The 21,671-nt window shown below is 34.7% G+C and overlaps 1 protein-coding gene across 1 annotated transcript in view; it reads left to right on the top strand.

Annotated features, from left to right (window-relative positions):
• LOC150103130 (uncharacterized) overlaps positions 1–21,671 on the top strand; it is a 607,032-nt gene that overhangs the window by 195,049 nt on the left and 390,312 nt on the right. Inside the window, exon 12 of the mRNA XM_090397550.1 lies at positions 13,578–13,639. Within this exon, the coding sequence (XP_090253676.1) occupies positions 13,578–13,639 (62 nt within the window). The remainder of the gene's footprint in view (positions 1–13,577; positions 13,640–21,671) is intronic.

Genomic DNA, 21,671 nt, shown 5'->3' with positions numbered 1-21,671 from the left:
CCATGGTTTCACCACTTTCCCCACCCTTGGCCAATTTCTATATGGAGACATTTGAAGAGAAAGCCTTAAACTCTGCCTCACAAAAACCCACTATTTGGCTTCGTTATGTGGATGATGTGTATGCTATTTGGCCACATGGCTCAGACACACTCCACTCCTTCCTAACACACTTAAACAACCAACATCCCAGAGTCCAGTTCACCTTAGAAAAAGAGAAAAACAACACCCTCCCCTTCCTAGACACTTTAATCACCCGCCAGCTTGATGGATCTTTGGTTTTCTCTGTTTACAGAAAACCCACCCACACTGGCAGATACATTCACCAGCAATCCCACCCACCCCCCCTCACAACAATATGGGGTGATAAAAACACTATATAACAGGGCAAAATTAATCTGCTCAGATGACAAGGCCCTGACTATTGAACTAAACCACATCCTCAACACTTTCTTAGCCAATGGCTATAACCCCAAAAAAATCCAAAAAATACTAAAACCTGTAAACCACAACCCCCCTCCACAATAAAGATTACACCAAGTCTATCACCATCCCCTACATCCAGGGCACCTCTGAAAAAATAACCAATATCCTCAAAAAATATGACCTTACTTCCTATTACAGACCATATAAAAAGTTGGCATCCCTTATCCGCTCTACCAAAGACCAACCACTTCCCCTAGACCTACCTGGTGTATACCAGGTCCCTTGCAGCTGCAAATTGTCCTACTTTGGCCAAACAGGCAGAACAACAAATATCAGGATTTCAGAACACCAAGACTACATCCGGTTTCACCAGTACAGCCGCTCTGGGCTGGCAGACCATGCCTTAGATATCCACCATAAAATTCGTTGGAAGAAAACAAAAATAATCCATCGCAGCAAGTTTAAATACGAAAGATTATTCAAAGAATCTTCAGCAGCTCTAAAAAACGTTCCTAACCTCAACAAATTTGGGTGCATGAAACTGCCCCAAATTTGGGAGACTTTCATTATGAGAACTTCAGCCCAACTGCCAAGACTACCAAATTAGCCCACAAGAGGGCACCATTAGGACTTTAGGAACAATATTAGTTTCTTGCTTTCTTCCTCATTTGCTTTGTGTTAGTTCCTGAGTGCACATACCATATCTTTATGTTCCCGAAGATGGCAATGTGACATTGCCGAAATATAGAAGTTTTTCATTAAAGTTACCTTTAATTAATATACTTTATATGCGTTGTTAATTCCGTAAACTAATTACCAGTTATACCTTATAGGATTAAAGACTGTTGACAATTATTTTAAATGTATAGTATAAGAGATCATTATAACTCATATATCATAACCAATTACGGTATTGATTTACAAATTGGTTCATTCAATTAGGAATTAAAATATCAACATGTACATTATTATAACTAGTAAGGGAGCCCTCTTAGATGCGGTCCCCGGACTCTCAGTGTCTGTTTTAAGCTAATTACTTTTCTAGTAACCAGTATGGCTACGGCCCTTGGTTACACATATTTGCATTAACTAACTTACATTACTCTAAACCAATTACTTATCATAACTTTGAAACCATTCGAAATATATTCTATGAGATTCTTGCATATATGAGAACTTTTTATTAACCATAATAAAATAATAGCCATAATAAGTGTTAGTACCAACAGAATATGATAGTAATACTAGAATTTTATTTTGTAACATTGTACTGTGCATTGAATTGTATTGTGAAATATTCATAATTATACAAGTTGAATAGTATAATATGTATAATTTGTATACGTGATGTTAATAATAATAATAAACAAATAATAATAATGCAAGTATACTTGAGAAACGGTTGAGAATTATTGTGATAGAGAAGCTTGGTGAAGAACAAGCTGGATTCAGGCAAAATAGAGGCTGTCATGATCAGATTTTCACTTTAAGACAAATAGTTGAGAAATCATAGGAATATAACAAGGATCTGTATTTGTTTTTTAGATCTGGAAAAGGCATATGACAAGGTGCCAAGAGGAAAACTGCCTGAAACACTCTAGTTATATAGTGTTAATTGAACATTATATCAAGCAATAATAGTCTCTATTTGAGTTAAAAATCAGCAGTTAGAATTGAAGGAAGTGCAGAAAGATGGTTTGATGTTAAGTGATATGTGCAACAAGAATGTACATTATCTCCACTATTATTCATCATCTATATTAAACCTGATATTAAAATTGGAGATGTTAATCTCAACTTTTTACTTTATGCAGATGATGAATATATTTCTGAATAAATCCTGGACAAGTCTGCAGGATTCCCTGATCAAATTGAATAACTGCTGTAATAAGTTTTGTATGAAAATAAGCATTAAATAGACAAAGACAGTGAAAATAGGCATAAACATTGAAAATATCAACTACATCTTGAATGGAGAACCTATAGAGTAAGTAAAATTTTTCAGCAATTTAGGCACAATTTTTATTGAAGATGGCAAATTAAATTTGAAAATAGACAGCAGAATTAGCAAAGCTGGTACGGTAGGAAGTCAACTGAATAAATTTATATGGAATAAGAGAGAAAGATTAGTCAAAGCACTAAATTAGCTATATACAAGACAGTGTTCAATCTATCCATAAGTTCAAATCTCAGATCCATAAGTTAAAACCAATTTTAACTTATGGATCTGAGATCTGAGAGTTAGAAATAAAACTCCCGATCAAAGACTGGAGACCACAGATATGAGAGTCTTGAGAAAGATTAAGGGACTGAACAGATTGCATCAGTGGCAGTATCATATTAAAAATGAGGATATTAGGAAAGAACTTGCCATTGTTCACATTCAAGAGTGTTTTGTGTTAGCAGAGCTAATCTCAGGTGTATGGGCACTTTAACAGAATGGGAGAAAGACGATTAGCTGAACAAGTCTTCCTTGTCAGGATGGCAAAAAACCCTTGTTTAGCTAATCAAGAAAAATTTATTTCTCTTGGCAATTTAGATGAATTTATGATTGAGGGAGATTTACCAGAATAAGAAATCATGGTGAATGTTAGTTAGTTATTCACATATGTCATTTTGACATGGTATGGTCACTCATGTATCAAAATAAATTTTGGGGACAAAAAGGACTGGCTATGGGCTCCCCCCCCCCTCTCCCAGGCTTTAGTAAACCTATATATGGAACTTTTGAAAATAATGCTTTAAACAATTATCATAAAAAAAACCGAAAGTTTGGCTACGCTATGTAGACGATATTTTCATCACATGACCAGGAAAAACAACATAGGAACTAACTGCTTACAAAAATTACCTGAATAATATACACAACATAAAATTTACTTTGAAACAAGAAGAACATAAAAAACTTCCCTTTCTTGATATCCTAATAGAAGTGAATGAAAAAGATAATAAATTATCTTTCTCCATCTATAGAAAACCCACCAACACACGAAGATTTCTTAATGCAGCCTCACACCACCATCCCTTGCAAAAAATAGGTTTAATTAAAACCTTGAGGGACAGAGCTTATAATATTTCCAGCACAGAAAAACAGAGAAATGAAGAATTTCAATATTTAATACAGATCCTCAAAAAAAAAATGGTTATGAAGCTAAGACAATAAAAAGAATCCTCAAAACACCTTCTACAAGCATCTCACAAAAACAAGATTTCAAGAATCGCAATCACGCTTCTATACATCAAGAATGTTACAGACAAAATTGCCAAAATACTAAACAAACATAACATCAAAGTGGCTTTTCTACTGCTGGAAAAAATTTCAAGATTTCTACATCCCCCAAAACCTCCACATCATCCTTTAAAAAAACCAGTTCTATATAAAATTCATTGTTCCTGTGGCATCTGCTATGTAGGCCAGATGGGAAGATCAGGGGAAATTCGCATGAACGAACACGAAAAAGACGTACAAAAAAGAAGAGAACACAAATCAGGCCTAGCATATCATACAACTTCCACCGGCCATAATGTACTCTGGCAAAAAGCAAACATGTCTTACATTGCAAAAAAATGTTACATAAGGAAAGTTAAGGAAGCTGCAAACATGCTTAGACTTCTAACGCAGTGTAACAAAATGATGCTCTGCAATTTTGTGAAGTTCGAACTGTTTGACTTAATGTGCCCCTTTCATTTATCTTCTACATGAACTCCATTTTTGTTTATTTCTTTATGTCAGCATGTAGATAATGTACTTAAGGTTAAAATCTCCCAATCTAGCCTCCCTTTTCTTATGGCACTGTTTTTCCCTCAATACACTGCTTTTGATTTATCATAAGTTTTCATATGCTGCTTCCTTCAGCTCTCTTTCAAGTCAGATTTAAATGAGTGGAATGGCATACAATTTAGCGAAGGCTTTTCCTCATGTGACATTGAGTGTGAGTGATACTAAGTAATACATTATATTAGCAGAGATTCTTTATTTTCCTGAGTACACATAAATCTTTCAGATATTAGAACTTGTCTTTCCTAATCTAGAAAATTCATTGGCTAATAATCATAATCATCTGTGTTCCTTAGAAGAGGAGATATTAACAAAAGATTGTAGTTTATTCATGTGAATAATCATTAACTATTGAAAATTTGACCATTTACCAAAATTTCTAACTTTTCAGTCTCTTTGAAAAATGCATCTGCAAAATCATCAGAGAATGTAGAAATTAGTTTTAAGAAGTCATCTTTTATAGTGCAAGCAAAATATGTTGAATTATCTGTAGCTGTTCTGTAATAGTTATAGATAACTCATTAAGGGAAACATTTTTTTATAAAAAAAAAGAAAATAGCAAAATAAAATAGACTTCTAGTTTTGAGGAATGACTCACCATAAAGTAATTATAGAGATTCCTGCATTGAAAACCATTAACCAGTAAAGTGCTTTCAATACAAAAAAAAAGTAAAAAAAAATAGTCATAACTAAATATCAAAAAAAATTATTCTTTTGTATTAGTTGTAAGCTTCAGACAAAGAAATTCCTCATTGATCATTAAAGTTCCTTATTTGCATATTTTACTGTTCAACAGTAAAGTCTCCTTTCTCTCTCTCTTTCAAAATATAAAATCTTGATTTGTACAAAATCTTATATTTTTCAAGCTCAAATTATAAGGAGAATTATTATTCTGAACATTGAAGTGGAAAGAATAAGAAATTTTCTGCTTTCTCTATTAATTAAAGAACACTTCTGTTTTCTGGAATCTTCTTGAAACATATTCAGATATGCCGAAAAGTTCATAATGAAACATCTTCACTTTCCTGTAAGAAAGGGTTCAGTTACTCTGGCAGAGACATTTTGTTGGATGCACTTTTCTTTCTTGTCATTCTTATGGCAACTTTATTTCTCTATATGAGACTTATAAAAACAGTTTCTTTCTTATCATATGCAATTTTCTTATTACACCGCAAAGTCTTTGCAGGTTTAGTAAGAAAATTGTTTGCTTCACTTATTGCATTGTTTATTTCTCAAGTATCTGTTGTCATGACTTGAAGAGACCAATAATGAGGAAGACTTCCGAAACTGCATTTGTTAACTCTAGTGATATCTATGTATTGTTTTTTATATGCAGCTTATGTAATTTGGCACACCCAAAGAAGTTTTTTCGAATTAAGAATGAAAGCAATTGTGTTTATATAACATATCCTGTTTCCTCCGGCTTTGGTCACAAACCATTCCGTGTATGTTCCTCCCAATAGCAGCCATATCAGAGATAGTTTTATTTTCTACATGCATTCACTGCATACAGTGTATACATTACATGTATTTACATTAATTTTAATGAAAAGTTTATATTTTTATTATGTATATTTTACATATACATAGTCTTGACTTTATTAATCCTATACTCTGTTAATGTATTTATAATTTTGTATTTAATTTGGTATATGTTGTATTAATTGAAAATTATTCCTTTTGGCAAACATTTTTACTAAATGATATTGGTACTTTGCTCTCCTGAAGTGATAATGCATCAGAAGCATCTGTGTAGATTCTAGAACTAAATAAAAAATTAGGTCACATTAACAGTTTCTTCAACATGTGGACACCACAAATGAAGGATTTTGTGATTCAAGAATGGATAATCTCTGAAGATAGTGTCTTACTTTTTCAGCATTAATAGCTAGTTAGTCCTGGAAAGACTGAGTCTGCTTTCGTTTGAAATCAGCATTTAACAGTTTGTTAAAATTCTTTTGTTTTTGAACCTTTTCTAGACTTCTTTTGTGCATTTTCTTTTTATTTCAGAATGTCACACCAAGTGATATTTATTGGCAGATGATCCCTGAACAGCTGGAGAAATAGTCATCATGCTGGATAATGAATTGTGAAGTTTAGCAGTTTGGAATATGTGTAAACAGATCTCATTGATACAGAGAGAGAGAGAGAGAGAGAGAGAGAGAGATCTGGTTGACCAAGAACTTCAACACGTTGAAATTTGCAGTTTCTGCCACTTAAAATAGCTAATATAACATTGCTGATCTTTACATTTAGTACAGAATTTGATATGATGTCTATAATCTTGCATTACAAGGCAGTAGCATAAAGATTTTTTTTTTAAAAAATCACAAACAAATGATCAGATCTCTGTGTGTGTGTGTGCGTGTGTGTGTGTGTTGTATTGTATTTAATGTGTAATATGTATTGTTTTATCAGTGTAATGGGAATGGATGTTTGATGGCATTATCACAGATGAATGTTCCTGTTACACCTGAGAGAAGTAGATGTTGAGCACAGTGTGAACTATCCCTCCTCCTTTCTATATGAGAAGTGATGGTGAATTGCTTTTGAAACAATAATGTAATCATTTTGGTCAGTTTCCCTACTGTACACTGTGCTGTTTTGCATGATTTGTTATTCATGGAGCTGACCACAACCGGATGGGTCCACAGGTGGCAGATAATCCCCAGATATGGAGGGCAACTGCAGAATAAAGCAAGCCATCCTGAAGAATAAGTAGATCTCACCAACATCGGCATTGGCATCAAGGGTGGGGGAGTGGACTCTCCTAAGGCCAATCAAACTAAAATGCACAGAACCGAAAGATGACAGTATGATATGTGATCCACAATGTCATTAGATAAGCATATCACTGGGAAGATCCAAAGATCAACAACAGCGAATGTCTTTCAGGTTAGGTGCAGCTACATCTCTTCAAATGCCAACAACATTAGTATCATGGACATTACAAGAAATGACTACACACTAGCAAAGAATATATCTAAATATCGAAGTGTAAGCAGACAACATAATCAAATTATTACACACTAACAGAATGACACTTATGTTAGGAAAATATTTTTTATTTGTAGGATTTTTGGCTAGGTTTCGTTTCCTGGCTTCTAATTTTTTAGGAAATGACAACATAAACTAAATTATTAATTATAAAAGACTTTAATTAATAACCCATATTTCAGCAATGTTACATTGCCATCTTCAGCGATCACAAAACAATGATATATGCAAGCATGCACTCGCACTAAACAAATTAAGCTGAAGAAAGGAAACTGAAGTCAGTCCTAGACTCTTAAAGGTTTCCTCTAGTGGGCTAAAATGGGTTGTCTTGGCCATTGAGCTGATTATCTTAGAATGTAAGCTTTCCAAATTTGTGGCAGTCTTATACACCCAAATTTATTGAGGTTTGGGAAGTGTTTTTCAGAGCTGAGGCTGATTCAAGGAATAATATTTTGTATTTGACTAGCTACGGTGTAATAAAGTGGCCTTCTTCCAGCTTATTCTGTGATGAATGTCCAATGCATGGGCAGCAAGTCCTGAGTGGCTATATTGGTGAAACCAGATGTAGTCCTTGTGTTCAGATATCCTGATATTGGCTATCCTGCCTGATTGGCTGTAGTAGGATAGTTTGCAAACTGCAAGGGACCAGGTATACTCCAGGTAGGTTTAGGGAAAGTGGCTGGTCTTTGGTGGAGCAGATAAGAGATGCCAGTTTCTTATGTGGTTTGTAACTAATTGTGAGGTAATATTTTCTTGAGATTTTTTGTTAGTTTTTCAGATTTACCCATGATATGTGAAATGGTGATAGATTTAGAATAATCTGTTATGGATGGGGGGGGGGGGGGGTTGTGGTTAAATGGTTTTAATATATATATATATATATTTTTTTTTTTTTTTCAGGTTGTCATTTGTTAAGAAGGTGTTAAAGTTATGGTTAAGCTCAGTATTTAGGGCATTGTTATCTGAACTGATTAATTTTTCCCTGTTATATAGATAATTCCATATATTTTTTTGGGATGGGGGGGGTGACTGCTGGTGAATGTATCTACCTGTATGTGTAGGTTTTCTATAAACAGAAAGCCAGGGATCCATCAGACTGCATACAATCAGAGTGTCTAGGAAAGGGGGAGACTTGTTGTTTTCCTTTTCCAAGATAAGCTGAATTCTATAGTGTTGATTGTTTAAGTGCAGTGGCTCACCCATAGGGACCAAAGGGCCCTGGCCCCCTGAAAGAAAGAAAGGAATAAAACACTAGAAAATTTTCCAAAAATCTTTTCCTAATTAAAATTCATTTTTTTATTTATGTTGTGTCGTGTCTTCTATTTCTATACTACTTATGAATTAGCGATCATTGCATATGCTCAGTCATAGGTCGTATGCAAAGCGTAGTGCATATTCTCAAATCATCTACTCAATTCCCCCCCCCCCCCAGATTAAATCCTGAGTGCGCTACTGTTTAAGTGTGTTGAGAAATTGTAGAGTGTAATCCAGGGCTATGTAGCCAAATTGTGAACACATCATCCACATAGCATAGCCAAACAGTTGGTCTATGTTGGGCAGATTTTATAATGCTTTTTCTTCAGGGGGTCTCCATAAAGAAGTTAGCCAGGGGTGGAGAGAGTGGAGAACCCCATGTCTGTCCCCTCTGTCTGTTTGTAGAATTTTCCTTGCCAATGAAATAGCCTGAGTTCATAGTGAATTGAAACAGAGCTGAGATATCAGGAGGAAATTTGGCTTAGATGAGGTCTAAAGTATCTTTGAGTGGGACATAGGTGAATAAGGTGAGACATGAAAATTGACCATTATGTCGATGTGTTTGGAGTGATAGGTTTTCTATACTGGCTTTAAGCTGGGCTGAGTTTTTTGTGTGTGAAGGTGTGTTGCCAGTATATTGTGTGAGCACTTTGGCTAAATGTTTGGCTAATTTGTATGTGAGGAAATCAATGCCATCCACAATGGGACATAATGGTACATTTTGCTTACGGATGTTTGGTAGTCCATATATTCGGAAGGTGAGTGGGGTCTAGATTTAAAAGATTTTAGTCTGTTAGTCACTTCCACAGGCCAAGAGGTAACCTTAAGGATCCCATGAAGTGTTCTGATTTGGGAGCTGGTGGGATCATATTCTATAGGGAAGTAGGTAGACCGATCCAAAAGTAAAGAGGCAAGCCTTACCTGTGTAATCTGATTGGTTTTTAACCAATGTGGCATTTTCCTTATCCACTTCAGTAATTATTATTTTTCTCTTCTTTTTCATTTCTTATAGAACTTTGAATTCCTCTTTTGATAGGTTGGCTTGAGTAAGAACACTGGCTACATCCAGTCTGATATCATTGGCAATATGGTTGGAAAGGCTGCAGATACCTCATTCTACCTGTATCATTATTTCTTTTGTGGGATCTTTGTCAGTGCTATAACAAAGTTGTGGCCATGCCTGATTACAGATCATATTACACAGGTAAGGTTGCCTCTTTACCCAGGAAAAGGCAAACAACAACATTCTCTCTTTCCTAGACACTCTGATTACATGCTAGCCTGATAGATCCGTGGCTTTCTCTGTTTACAGAAAACTCTACACATACAGGTAGATATAGTCACCAGCAGTCGCACCTCCCCCCCCCCCCCACCCAACAGTATGGGATTATAAAAACCCTGTATATCAGAGCAAAGTTAATCTGTTCAGATAACAGGTCCCTAACTACTGAACTTAACCATATCCTTAACACCTTAGCCTATGGCTACAACCTCCAAAAAATCCAAAATATATTAAAACCAGTTAACCACACCCTCCTTCCCTTCATAAGAGATTACTCTAAATCTATCACCATTTCTTATATCTGGGGTACTTCCAAATAACTAACAAAAATCCTAAGAAAATATTACATCACAACTAGTTACAAACCACATAAGAAATTAGCATCTCTTATCTGCTCCACCAAAGATCAGCCACTTTCTCTAAACCTACCTGGTCCCTTGCAGTTGCAAACTGTCCTACTACAGCCAATCAGGCAGGATAGCCAATATCAGGGTATCTGAACACAAGGATGACATCTGATTCCACCAATACAGCCACTCATGACTTGCTGACCATGCATTGGACACCCACCACAGAATAAGCTGGAAGAAGGTCACTTTATTTCACTGCAGCAAGTAAAAGTATGAAAGATTATTCCTTGAATCAGCCTCAGCTCTGAAAAACTTTTCAAACCTCAACACATTTGGGTGAATGAGACTGTCCCAAATTTGGGAAGCATACATTCTAAGATTGTCAGTCCAATGCCCAAGATAACCCGTTTTAGCTCACTAGGGGGCACTTTTAGGACTCTAGGACCAACTTCAGTTGCCTTTCTTCAGCCTCATTTGCTTAGTGTAAGTGCCTCTCTGCTTGCAAATATCATTGTTTTTTGATCCCTGAAGATGGCAATGTAACATTGCTGAAATATAAGTAGTTATTAATTAGTTTTATATAATTAATAATTTAGTCAATGTTGCCATTTCCTAAAAAATTAGAAATATGTATAACCAATGTTAAGCTTATCTACGAGGTTTTCTGGCAATTGTCAATACACACAGTTAAAAAGAGAGAAAACACAATACAAACAACACTTTAAATTGCAAGTGTCTGGCAATATATGCTATCAACTGTTGTGGATAACTCCATCTGTGAACTATTAGAATTCAGAGAAATAAATTTAAATACTTACAATATTAAGAAACAGGAATATGGAGTTTTACTTAGGATGACTTTCCAAAATTAGGAAAGTTTAAGCCAGTTGTTTTTGTTGAGGTTTGAACTGTGAATGTGAGCTTCACAACTTTCTTTATATTATCTTTCAGGAAGAAAATAACTTATGTAAGAGACTTTCTTCTTTGTTTTGTTCCAGTGAATTACTTATGTTTAGTGGATAAGGCTTGGCTAGTTAAACCAGACTTACCAGACACCTGTAAAGTAAAATATACTCTGGATGTTCTTCTAGATAAATCTGAGTAGAATGACCCATCTGCCCATAATAACAAGTGCTGCACAAGCAAGAGATTCTGTAAACTCTAGGTGGGGTGACAGGAGGATATTTGTCTTTCAGAGAGGCTAGAAATGAATTTAGTTTACACACTGGATGGAAAAAAAACTTGTAGGTCAATCTGGTGAAAAAGAGTATTGTAATTTTCTCTGATTGTTCTTTTAATATGCGGTCTTTATGTGCTATTGAAATTCTAGAAACTTCTTCTTGAGGAGGATTAAGATGAAGGCCATAATTATTATTTTATCAATTATTTTTGTATTATAAACATTAGAGATGAAAGTGGTTCTTATAAATGACAGTTCATTATTTAAAAGAGAATCAGTTGAACATTTTGTTAATGTGCATGGTGAACTAAAGTTTTAATCACACCATATTTTTGACAGGAGTGATGATAAGCACCATTAATATATTTAACAGTATGAATTTGTTTCTTGTATATTGAGAACTTTAGACTGCCATTAAGTTAATGTAGAATAAGAACATCTAGAAAGAGGATACAATTGTTATCTTCTACTTGGAGTGCAAATTTAATTCTTGGGCTTACTGAATTAATTTTCTCAAGAAACTCATGAAGTTCAAGAGTTCCATACAGCAAAAACGTTATCAACATATCTCTACCAAAAGATGGCTTAGTAGAAAAAACACATTGAAAATGTGCTGTTCAAAATGTTCCATCAAATAATTTGCTAGAGTAGAGAATAGGAGAACCCATAGCACCTTCTGTATGCCTGTACAATTTGTTTTGACAACTGAAGTAACTTGGATTTGTGACAAATTCAGATAAATTTACAGTAGCAGGAGGAAAATTATAGAATTACTGTGCAATGATTTCTTAATAGAACATTAATACGAATGATGCATTAGTCTCTTAATACTACATTAATAAGCATATCTAATCACAGTTGTTTGAATATTTAAGGGTGAGGTTTTTAATATAGTTTCAAAATAAACAGAATTTTTTTAAGTTCTTGTGTAGCCCAGTGGCAACATTTCTTATATCATAATGCTAGATTGCCAGAAGAAAGACTGTTATAAGTTAGATTCTAGTTGCAAACTAGAGGAACTTTTTTTCCTAGCTGGTTCCCAAGTTAGTTGATTTCAGCACAGGCAAGTATCCCCCCCTTTTTTTTCCTGGAAATTGGTTTTTAATTCTGTATCTCAGGATAGCTTACTGTAGAATTTAGGCTACTATTCATCTCATGATCCTAAATGCTATGCTCTATAGGATCATGATATCATTCATGAGTCTGTAATTCATCTTGTAATCCTATCACTGCAAGTGTTAGGGAAAACAGGGGATCATAGACAGTTTTCAGATTGTCAGAGATTAGGGTCATAAGAGGGTTGCATTTGCCTACAGCTCTCATCCATAAAAATTTCTGTAATCATTGATAGCTTTTAATGATAAGGGATACCTCCTCTCCCTCTTGATTTTCAAACAGAGAAGAATTAAAAATCACTTGGGGCTAAAAGAGCTCTGCCTCGTTAGGCTGACATCACTTTTCTAATGTATTTAGTTGCTCTTTGGGGAATTAAAATTCTTAGAGGATTTATTGTTAAAAGAACTTGTTTTATAAAAGAGAGATTATCCCTGAGTTGGGGGGGGGGGGCAGAATAATTTTACTTATTCCAATACCAAGCATGTCTACACATTTCTCGCTTAAATAAACCTTTAGTCTCTTGCGTCATGTTTAAATTATGATGTATGTTTTTTTCTTGTACCTTGTGTTATTTACTGTATAGTCTTATTTCATACAGTAACTGGTGTGTTTATCTTATTAGCTTGGGAAATAAGACCATCTTTAGATAACTTTGTTTCATATATTTTTCTTGCAACTTCTGTAAAGTATGAGCATATGCTGACATGGCATCATGTTAGCACATTCTCATACTTGGTTATGTGAATTTCATTACTGCAATGTTGAGTGCTGTGGCATTTTATCATATCCTGACCTTTATTTAAAATAAAAAAATATATATATACTTTTTCCTACTGATTATCATATATTTTTTGCATGTAATTATATTCTGAATTATAATAAAATGTGTAAGTATTACATAAAAAAATTAAAAGGAAAAAAAACATGCATTTGCCACAAAAAGTGCAGTCTGTTTTGAAAAGAAGTATTTTTTCAGTTTTTCTTTGACTTTAACTACAAATATGACAGTCAGTGCCAAAATCAATTTTCACCCACTTTGTTTTTGTGCAGTTAGTTACTTTTGTGAAATGCATTTGTGAAAATGTGTATACTTTATGGATGTATTTAAATTTCTATCTGAAACTTTTTATAATCATGCTATCATAACCTGTAATGGTTTTAAAATTACTTTCCCAATTTTGTCTTTGACATAATTAGAACAGCTTGAAAAGCTTTTACAAGAAGATGAAAATAAGTTTAATGAAGAAAATATTTTGCCGGTAAGATTATTCTAGTTCATAGTGTTAAGTTTTATTTTGGAGGAAAGTGTATTTTTTGATATACATTAGAAATCCATTATAACAGAAATTCACAACAAATGTATGTGTTAAATAACCAATTTAACATGTGGAAAAGTAAAGCACTGTTTCCAAATCAAACAGCAAAATATAATTCTGATTTTTAGTGGAACCTGTGGCATAGTAATTAAATAATAAGGTAACACGTAAAATCCACAGATATCTTTAATGAGTTCATCTTCAGTGTCTGTAACAGTAATAGGAATGGAATACAAGCAAAACGTTTTGGTGGATCACCTATTAAAATACAATTGTTACTGCGTGCTAGAAAATAATAGAAATAACAAATTTAATCTGTTAAGATAAATGTTTTTTTACGTAAGATAAAAGTCTCCCAGATCTTTGAGAGAGAGACATACAGTCATTTCTATTTAAATTTGGTCGGTGTAAGATAGTTTCACAACTTTCTTTGAATAAGCATTCATATTTGAATCTGCATCTATGGAGGAGAACTGCTTTATCCCACTGGACACTGAGTAGAGTCAATAGTGTGCTACGTCAGACCAGACTTCAGAGGTTTGTTATAATCAATATAATATTGATGTTCTTTTATTCTTTTTTCCAAAGAATGGCTAGTTTGTCCAAAATAAGAGACATCACATTCGCAAGGTATTTGATAAATGCCAGCCAAAGATAGAGAAGACAGTTTATCCTTTGTAGAAGGTAATAAAAGAAGAAATTTTGTTGATAGGAATATATGTTGGAATCAATTGATACTTTTTCAGAATTCTACCTTTAGGTTCTGAGATTCCTGGAATGCGGACAGTTGAAGAAACTGTAGGTGTTGGAACATAAGAGTTAAGTATCTGTTGGATTTGATTGGAGTAGTAATCATCTGATTCCATTAACTTTTTAATGATGGAAAGTTCTTGCTGTAAGATTATTGGGGAAGAGCAAACTTTATGTGCTCTATGAATTAGAGATTTAAGAATGCCAAATTTTTGAGACGTGGTGCACAGACTTTTTGCAAATGTATCTGCCAGTAAATGTGGGTTTTCGAAAGACTCTTGTAGATAAGGTACCAGAAGACCTTCTAGTAAGGAGGATGTCCAAAAATGGTAAAGTACCAGAGTTTTCTTTTTCCATAGTGAATTAGATGCGTGGGTGAAGGTTATTTATCTGTTGTAGAAAAGTGGAAAGTTCATCTACAGTGTGTGGCCAAACAGCAAAAACATCATCGACGTAACGGTACCAAAGAGATGGTTGAGGACGAATGGATGAGAACATAGTATCTTCAAATTGTTTCAAATAGTGGTTTGCCAAAGGTGGAGACAGAGGGCTACCCATGGCAGTACCTTCAATTTGTTTGTAGATTTTGTTTTTCCAACTGAAATAACCTGAATGGATGACATATTCGAATATCCTTGCGATATCTGGAGAGTAATCTTCATATAAAGAATTGACTGTGTTGGTTAATAGGATATTTGTGAACAGAGAAATTATGTCAAAACTGACTAACATTTCAGAATCTGTAATTTTTATATCCTTGATTTTTTCAAGAAAATCTGTTTAGTTTTTTATATAGGATCTGGAATGACCAGTGAGAGCACTTAAGGAACGTGATAATACTTTTGCAATCTGATAAGTTGGGGAGTCCTTTTACTAATTAAAGATATCACTGTGGTTTTTACGTGTTACTTTATTATTTAGCAAAATATAAGTTTCTTTCATAGTACTATTTATATTGCAACAGTGAAATAAATTAAACAGTGTATTTATCTTATAGGCAATTTTGTTAGTTTCTATGTTATGCTCAACTTATCTGTACTGAAATTTTTTTATAATTCTTGCACTTTGACATATTTATGCTAAGCAGTAAAGTTTATAACAGTAAAAGTTGGTTCACAGAGTTCTCCCATAAATGGAAAATCAATCCATTGAGGAGAATGACTAATTGAACATATTAATTTGGTAGCACATAATGGATAAGTACAAAGACTATCAGAAATAAAGTTAATAAATAGTACATTATTGCATTTTAGCCTTGTTAGCCAACATTTCATGTGGCAATCCACACAACTATTCCACATGACAGACATATTATTTACATAACTAATCATCAGCAATGCTTATAGTAAAGAATTAGTACTTTCATTACAACTGAAAAGTGTTACTGTATTTCACATTGTATTGACTGCATGAAAAAAACACAACAAAAAAAACTGTGTGTGTGTGATTTACACAACTCATAATCAAGAAGTACTTATTGTAATGAGGTGATTACTGTTTCTAAATAGGTAATAACTGAAATAAAACTTTAATGATGAGAAATTGCCAAAATTAACATCTTACTTTTGCATGTTAATAATAATCTGTAAAAAATGGTTATTTATTACTATAACTCTAAAATATCAAGGCACAATCTGAATGCGAGAGTGAGGATGTATTTCACATACAGTAGATTTTCACTTCAGTAAACTTGTAGCAACCACAAGAATAGTTTTCTATAGTTTTTTCATTGTACTTATGTTTGTCATTTTCAATGTTGTGTGGTGAGACAGATTTATTATTCAGGTGACATTTACGTGATTGATGGTATTTTTTTAAATATAAAACTGATGAATACATAAATGAACATAATATAAATGTAAATTATGTGAAGAAAAATAGAGTATTTAATATAAAACAAAGTTTAATGTAAAACACATCACACCATCAGAGTGAACATGCAAAAAAGTGAATGGATAGTTACATGAAGTGAGAATAGAATGACAACAGAGAGTGTTTTCTTTCTGCTGCTCTTCAGCTAGTCATATAAGACTTGTGGGAAACTGTAAACATAGTCACTAACACAGTTATAAACAAACTTAGCCAATGTAGAATATATTAATTTAGTAGCACATAATGCATTCCTGTAGAGAAGCAAGGCTCCTTACAGGAATGCAGCTTTTTTTATATTGATACCATACACAAAGGATTGAGGAACCTATAAGCATATCAGTGCCATGTGTGGGGTGTAGATGAGGACTGAGATAGAAGTTTATTGATTTTTTTTTTTGAAGAGTTGTAGGTTGTAGTTGTTTCAGAACTTTATGAGGAAGGATGTTCTAGAGGACACGGGTGGACAGAATGAAAGAGGGGTGAATAGGAGCATGTTTGGTGTGTTTACAGCTGCATGGTAAAGGGGTGCTGGGCAACTGCAGCTCTTGTATTAACAGGTGCAACAGAAAGTGGAGGAATGATGGTTGCTGATTGGTCAGAGGTACCTGTAGAATACACAGTTCTGAAACACTGTGCTATGAGATAGATGTTGAAGTGGATCTGTGAGAGAGAGGGATCATTTATAAGCCAAATTGCTCGCCTCTGAGTGGCAAGGATTTTAAGGGAAGTTTTAGGTGCACCACTCCAAATGTGTGAGCAGTATTCTAAACATGGGCAGATTTGAGATTTGTATGTAGTTCAGAGTTGTTTGGGTGTAAAATAGGCTCCTGAACAAAAGAGAATGCCAAGTTTTTTAGATGCTGAAGAGGCTCATGGTGTGATGTGTTCATGCCAAGAATGACTGGAGATAAACTTTAGTTCAAACAAGCAAATAGATCTGATCTTGTCTGGTGATTTGTGTTTTACTGAGGGTAAGGGTAGGTGAGCAGGAATCCTTTTGCACAAGAAAAGGCAAGATTGTGTTTTGCTAGTGTTGAACATAAGGTTTTTCCTTGTCCCATTGAAGGATACTGTGTAGATCAATGTTTAAGGCACTAGTTGTTGCCTGGGATGGCAGAGTACTGCATGGTTTGTCAAATGAGTAGGATGCGTCGATAGTACTATCATCTGAAAAGCTGTGGATAGGATTTGTGGTTATTGTGAGTGGGTCATTTATGTACAGGAGAAAGAGTAGGTTATAGGACAGAGGCTTGAGGTACTCTTGCATTGGTAGTGAAGCTTGGAAGAGAGGGAGCTTTCTATCATGACTCGCAGAAAATGACATATAAAGTATAATGCTGGCTACCCAATTACAGAGAGTGGCAGGGAGACCAAAGGATGGCAATTTATTTAGTAGGCCTCAATGCCACACATCATCGAAAGCTTTGGAAATGTCAAGAGAGGCAGCATATGTGTTTCTGAACCTTTCCTTGGTACGTGTCTGGTGATGGGTGATGTAAGCTGCTAGGTCAGCTGTGGATCTTGAATTGTGGAATCCATACTAGTGGTTTGCTGATTAATTGATGGGCTTCTAAATGGTGGAGGAATTGGCTATTGATGACTTTCTCCATTATTTTGGAGGACAGAAGTGATGACCACTGGTTGGTAGGTTGATGTAAACCTTTACTGTCCTTTTTTGGAATAGAATGAATGTGAGATTACCTCTATGCATTGAGATAAGTACCAGATGAATATAATAAATTATAAGGACATTGGAGAATGGGTGTTAGCTCTGGAGCACAATGTTTAAGAACAATTGGAGAGATACCAATAGGACCATTAGACTTTTTTAGTATCCAAGTTATTTAGTAATTTTCTGATGACTCTTTGTCAAAAAATTATAGGAAGCATATAGTGCTTGGATTCCGGTATGGTAGGAGATTTCTCTTGGTCCGCTTTGGGAGTTTGAGGAAAAGAGTGATGCTAGGAGGTCAGCATATCTTTGGGTGAAGTAACAGTGATCTCATCAGAATGAGAGAGAGAGAGAGAGAGAGAGATGGAAGTGCAGGAGAGCAGAAGTTGTGTCCAATGGCCTTTAACAAGCAACTAGAAGGCATGGCTTCCATTTTAGATTAGAGGCAAGTTTTCTTCTGGCAGCCTTTATGAAATCATATTCAGATCTGCTGATGACTGATTTGCATATGTTGCAGGATTTGGTATAAGCAGAGTATAAAGCTGGAGTTCTTGATGTTGAGCTACATTTCTTCAAATGCTTTGACATATTTTCTGTTGAATCAGGGCTTGGAAAGCGAATGGGTATTATGGGTTAAATGGGGATGAAGTCCCTTCATACAAGTGAGAATAATTTCTCTGTATCCTTCACAGCAAGTGTGAGGGTCAGGACAGTGGAAGCAATAGTTAGACTAAATAAAGGACGAGTAGAAATTCCAGAAGTAATCCCAATTGGCTCCTTTGTAGTGCCAGAGAATGCAAGATTGGGAGTGGGTGGAGGAGGGACATTCTGTGAAAGAGAGACTTCTACAAGATTTTGGTCTGAGTTGCCAAGAGGGGAGATGACCTCTATGGTGTATCTGGACAGAGAACTGGTCAAATAGAGATCCATATTATTTGGAAAGTGAAGAGGGGTTATCCAGGATTCGAGTGGGTAGATCTACAATTTTATGTTGGGTCATTACTTATAGCAAAGACTTCTGCTTCTTATCCTTTTCCACCAGTAGGTGGCTCTAGGCAGTTGCAGAAGCCACAATTCCAACTGGCTCCTGCTTTTGCTCTAAAAGCAGGAGCCACTTGGAATTGTGGACATTAAGGTTGCCCAGAAAGGTGATAATTAGGAAGTTGGTTATTAGTGTTTAAAGATCTAGTTAAATGAAAAAAATGAAAGTTGCTAAATGGGGTAAGGAGACCTTGAACCAGAGAAGGTCAAAAGCAGGGGATTCTAAATTAGCCATTCTATGGTAGGCTGCTTCAGATTTCACATGCCACCCTTGTGGTAAAAAGAAGTGTGTAGTTTGGGCACTGGAGAATAGTAGATGTAGCTGTGATCTGAGGTTTCTGTCAGGAATAAGATGTCTGGTCTGGAAGACTGAAGGTAATGGTTAATGTCGCAGATGATAGTCAAGTGGATGTGAAAGTGAGATTTTAGTGAAGAGAAGTGGTTGTATGTTATGGCTGGTTGTGATGTGACTTTTATAAGGGAGATTCACTTTTGTTGCAGTGTCACTGTTATTGTTTGTAAGAATCTTCATAAGTTTAATTAGACAGAGAAAGTGAAGTAAAGAGAAAGTTTTATAAAAAAAATTTACTAAATTAATAGTAAAATAAAACTTATAACACTTGCATAAAGATTGCATTTGGAGTACATATACAACTAATAATTATTCATATAAAGTGAATATAAAAATGTATGCTAAAAAGAACTGAATTGACCTAAGAATACGTGCATGTATGTGAAGTATATATATATATATATATATATATATATATCATCATGCTTCCTGATATGTACCCCTCCCCCCCGAAGGAGTGTTCAGGTTCTATTACAGCACTACATGATTAAGTTTACATTATTATTAATCTCCTATCGTCGTATTTAACATTTCGTGCCTCTAAGGCACTTCTGACCGAATCAGTCATCAATCCACCTAGACCTTGCTCTTCCCGGTCTCTTTCCTGCCATCTTGGCATCAAACACCTGTTTTACTATCCTTTCCTCATCCATTCGATTTAAGTAACCAATACCACCTTAGATTAACTCTGCTGACACATTCTTGAATGGTAATAATGTCAAGTTTCTTTCCAATATCTTCATTATTAATATGATTCTGCCATGATGCATTTCTTTATTATTAATATGATCCTGCCATCTTGGCATCAAACACCTGTTTTACTATCCTTTCCTCATCCATTCGATTTAAGTAACCAATACTACCTTAGATTAACTCTGCTGACACATTCTTGAATGGTAATAATGTCAAGTTTCTTTCCAATATCTTCATTATTAATATGATTCTGCCATTGATGCTATCGGTTCACTCCCCTAATTTTCTCAAAACCCTTATATCTGTGGTCTCTAGTCTTGGATCAAGTGCTTTATTTCTAACAAACTCTCATATCCATAACTTAACCGGATTGAACACTGTCTTGTATATTGCCAGTTTGATGTTTTGGCTAATTTCTCTCTTATTCCATGTAAATTTATTCAGCTGGCTACCCACCATACAAGCTTTGCTTATTCTGTTGTCTGTTTCCAGATTTAACCTCCCACCTTTACTAAAAACTGTGCCTAAATAGATTAAATATGTTACTTGTTCTGTAGACTCTCCATTCAGAATGCAGCTGAAGTTTTTAGTGTTGTCCCATTTTCATAGTTTGTCTTTTTATTGCTGATTTTCATGCCAATTTGTGATAGCTGTTATTCAGTTTAGTTAAAGAATCTTGAAGACTTTCATTACATGTGTTTAGAAGTACATCTGCATAAAGCAAAGAGGTTAGTTTGACATCTCCAATTCTAATATCAGGCTTAATGCCACTTTTTTCATAATGTTATATCTAACATTTATTCATATCTAATAAGATACCAGTGTCATATCTTAGTAGTGTCATGTCATGAATAAGAGTGTCATATCTAACGCTCTTATTCATCATCTCCATATAGATGATGAATAACAGTGGAGATAATGTGCATCCTTGTCTTACCCTTGATTTTACATCAAACCATCTTCCTGTATTTCCTTCACCCCATATAATTGAAGTGTTTTGAAAAGCTTTTCTCTGGCCACCTTGTCTTATATGCCTTTTCCAGATCTACAAAACTTCAGTAGAGATCCTTGTCATATTCCCATGATTTCTCAATTATTTGTCTTAAAGTGAAAATCTGATCTTGACAACCTCTATTTGGCCTGTACCCAGCTGGTTCTTCAAGTTTCTCTTCCACGATATTTCTTAACCTCTTTTGAAGTATGTTTGCATAAATTTTACCTAGAACACTTAGTAAGATTTATGCAAGCATACTTGAAAAGAAGTTGAGAAATATATATATATATATATATATATATAATTACAACTGTTTGTGCAAGAATTACATTATCGATTAATTTTAGATTAGTAGTCAGCGTTCAAAGTCGCCATTTCCCAGAAGTTTGAAATGTTAAGACCATTACTGTGATTTAGATTTGGTTTGATTACAACAACTTAATAGCATTCTTTGAAGAGTCTCTTCTCTCATATTTCCCCTCAATGTGTGGCACCTGTTAATGGTGTAGGGGACCACCCAGTGATGGTACTGGCCCATTTTATTCTTCCTCTTTTTCTTTGCTTTTCTTCATCTATTCTTCACATCTTTTACTAACCTATC

Source organism: Typopeltis vanoorti, chromosome 9 (assembly GCF_054136105.1).
Source record: "Typopeltis vanoorti isolate ZY-2024b chromosome 9, IOZ_Tvanoo_1.0, whole genome shotgun sequence".
NCBI classification, from domain to species: domain Eukaryota; kingdom Metazoa; phylum Arthropoda; class Arachnida; order Uropygi; family Thelyphonidae; genus Typopeltis; species Typopeltis vanoorti.
This window is presented reverse-complemented; position numbering and strand designations above follow the sequence as displayed.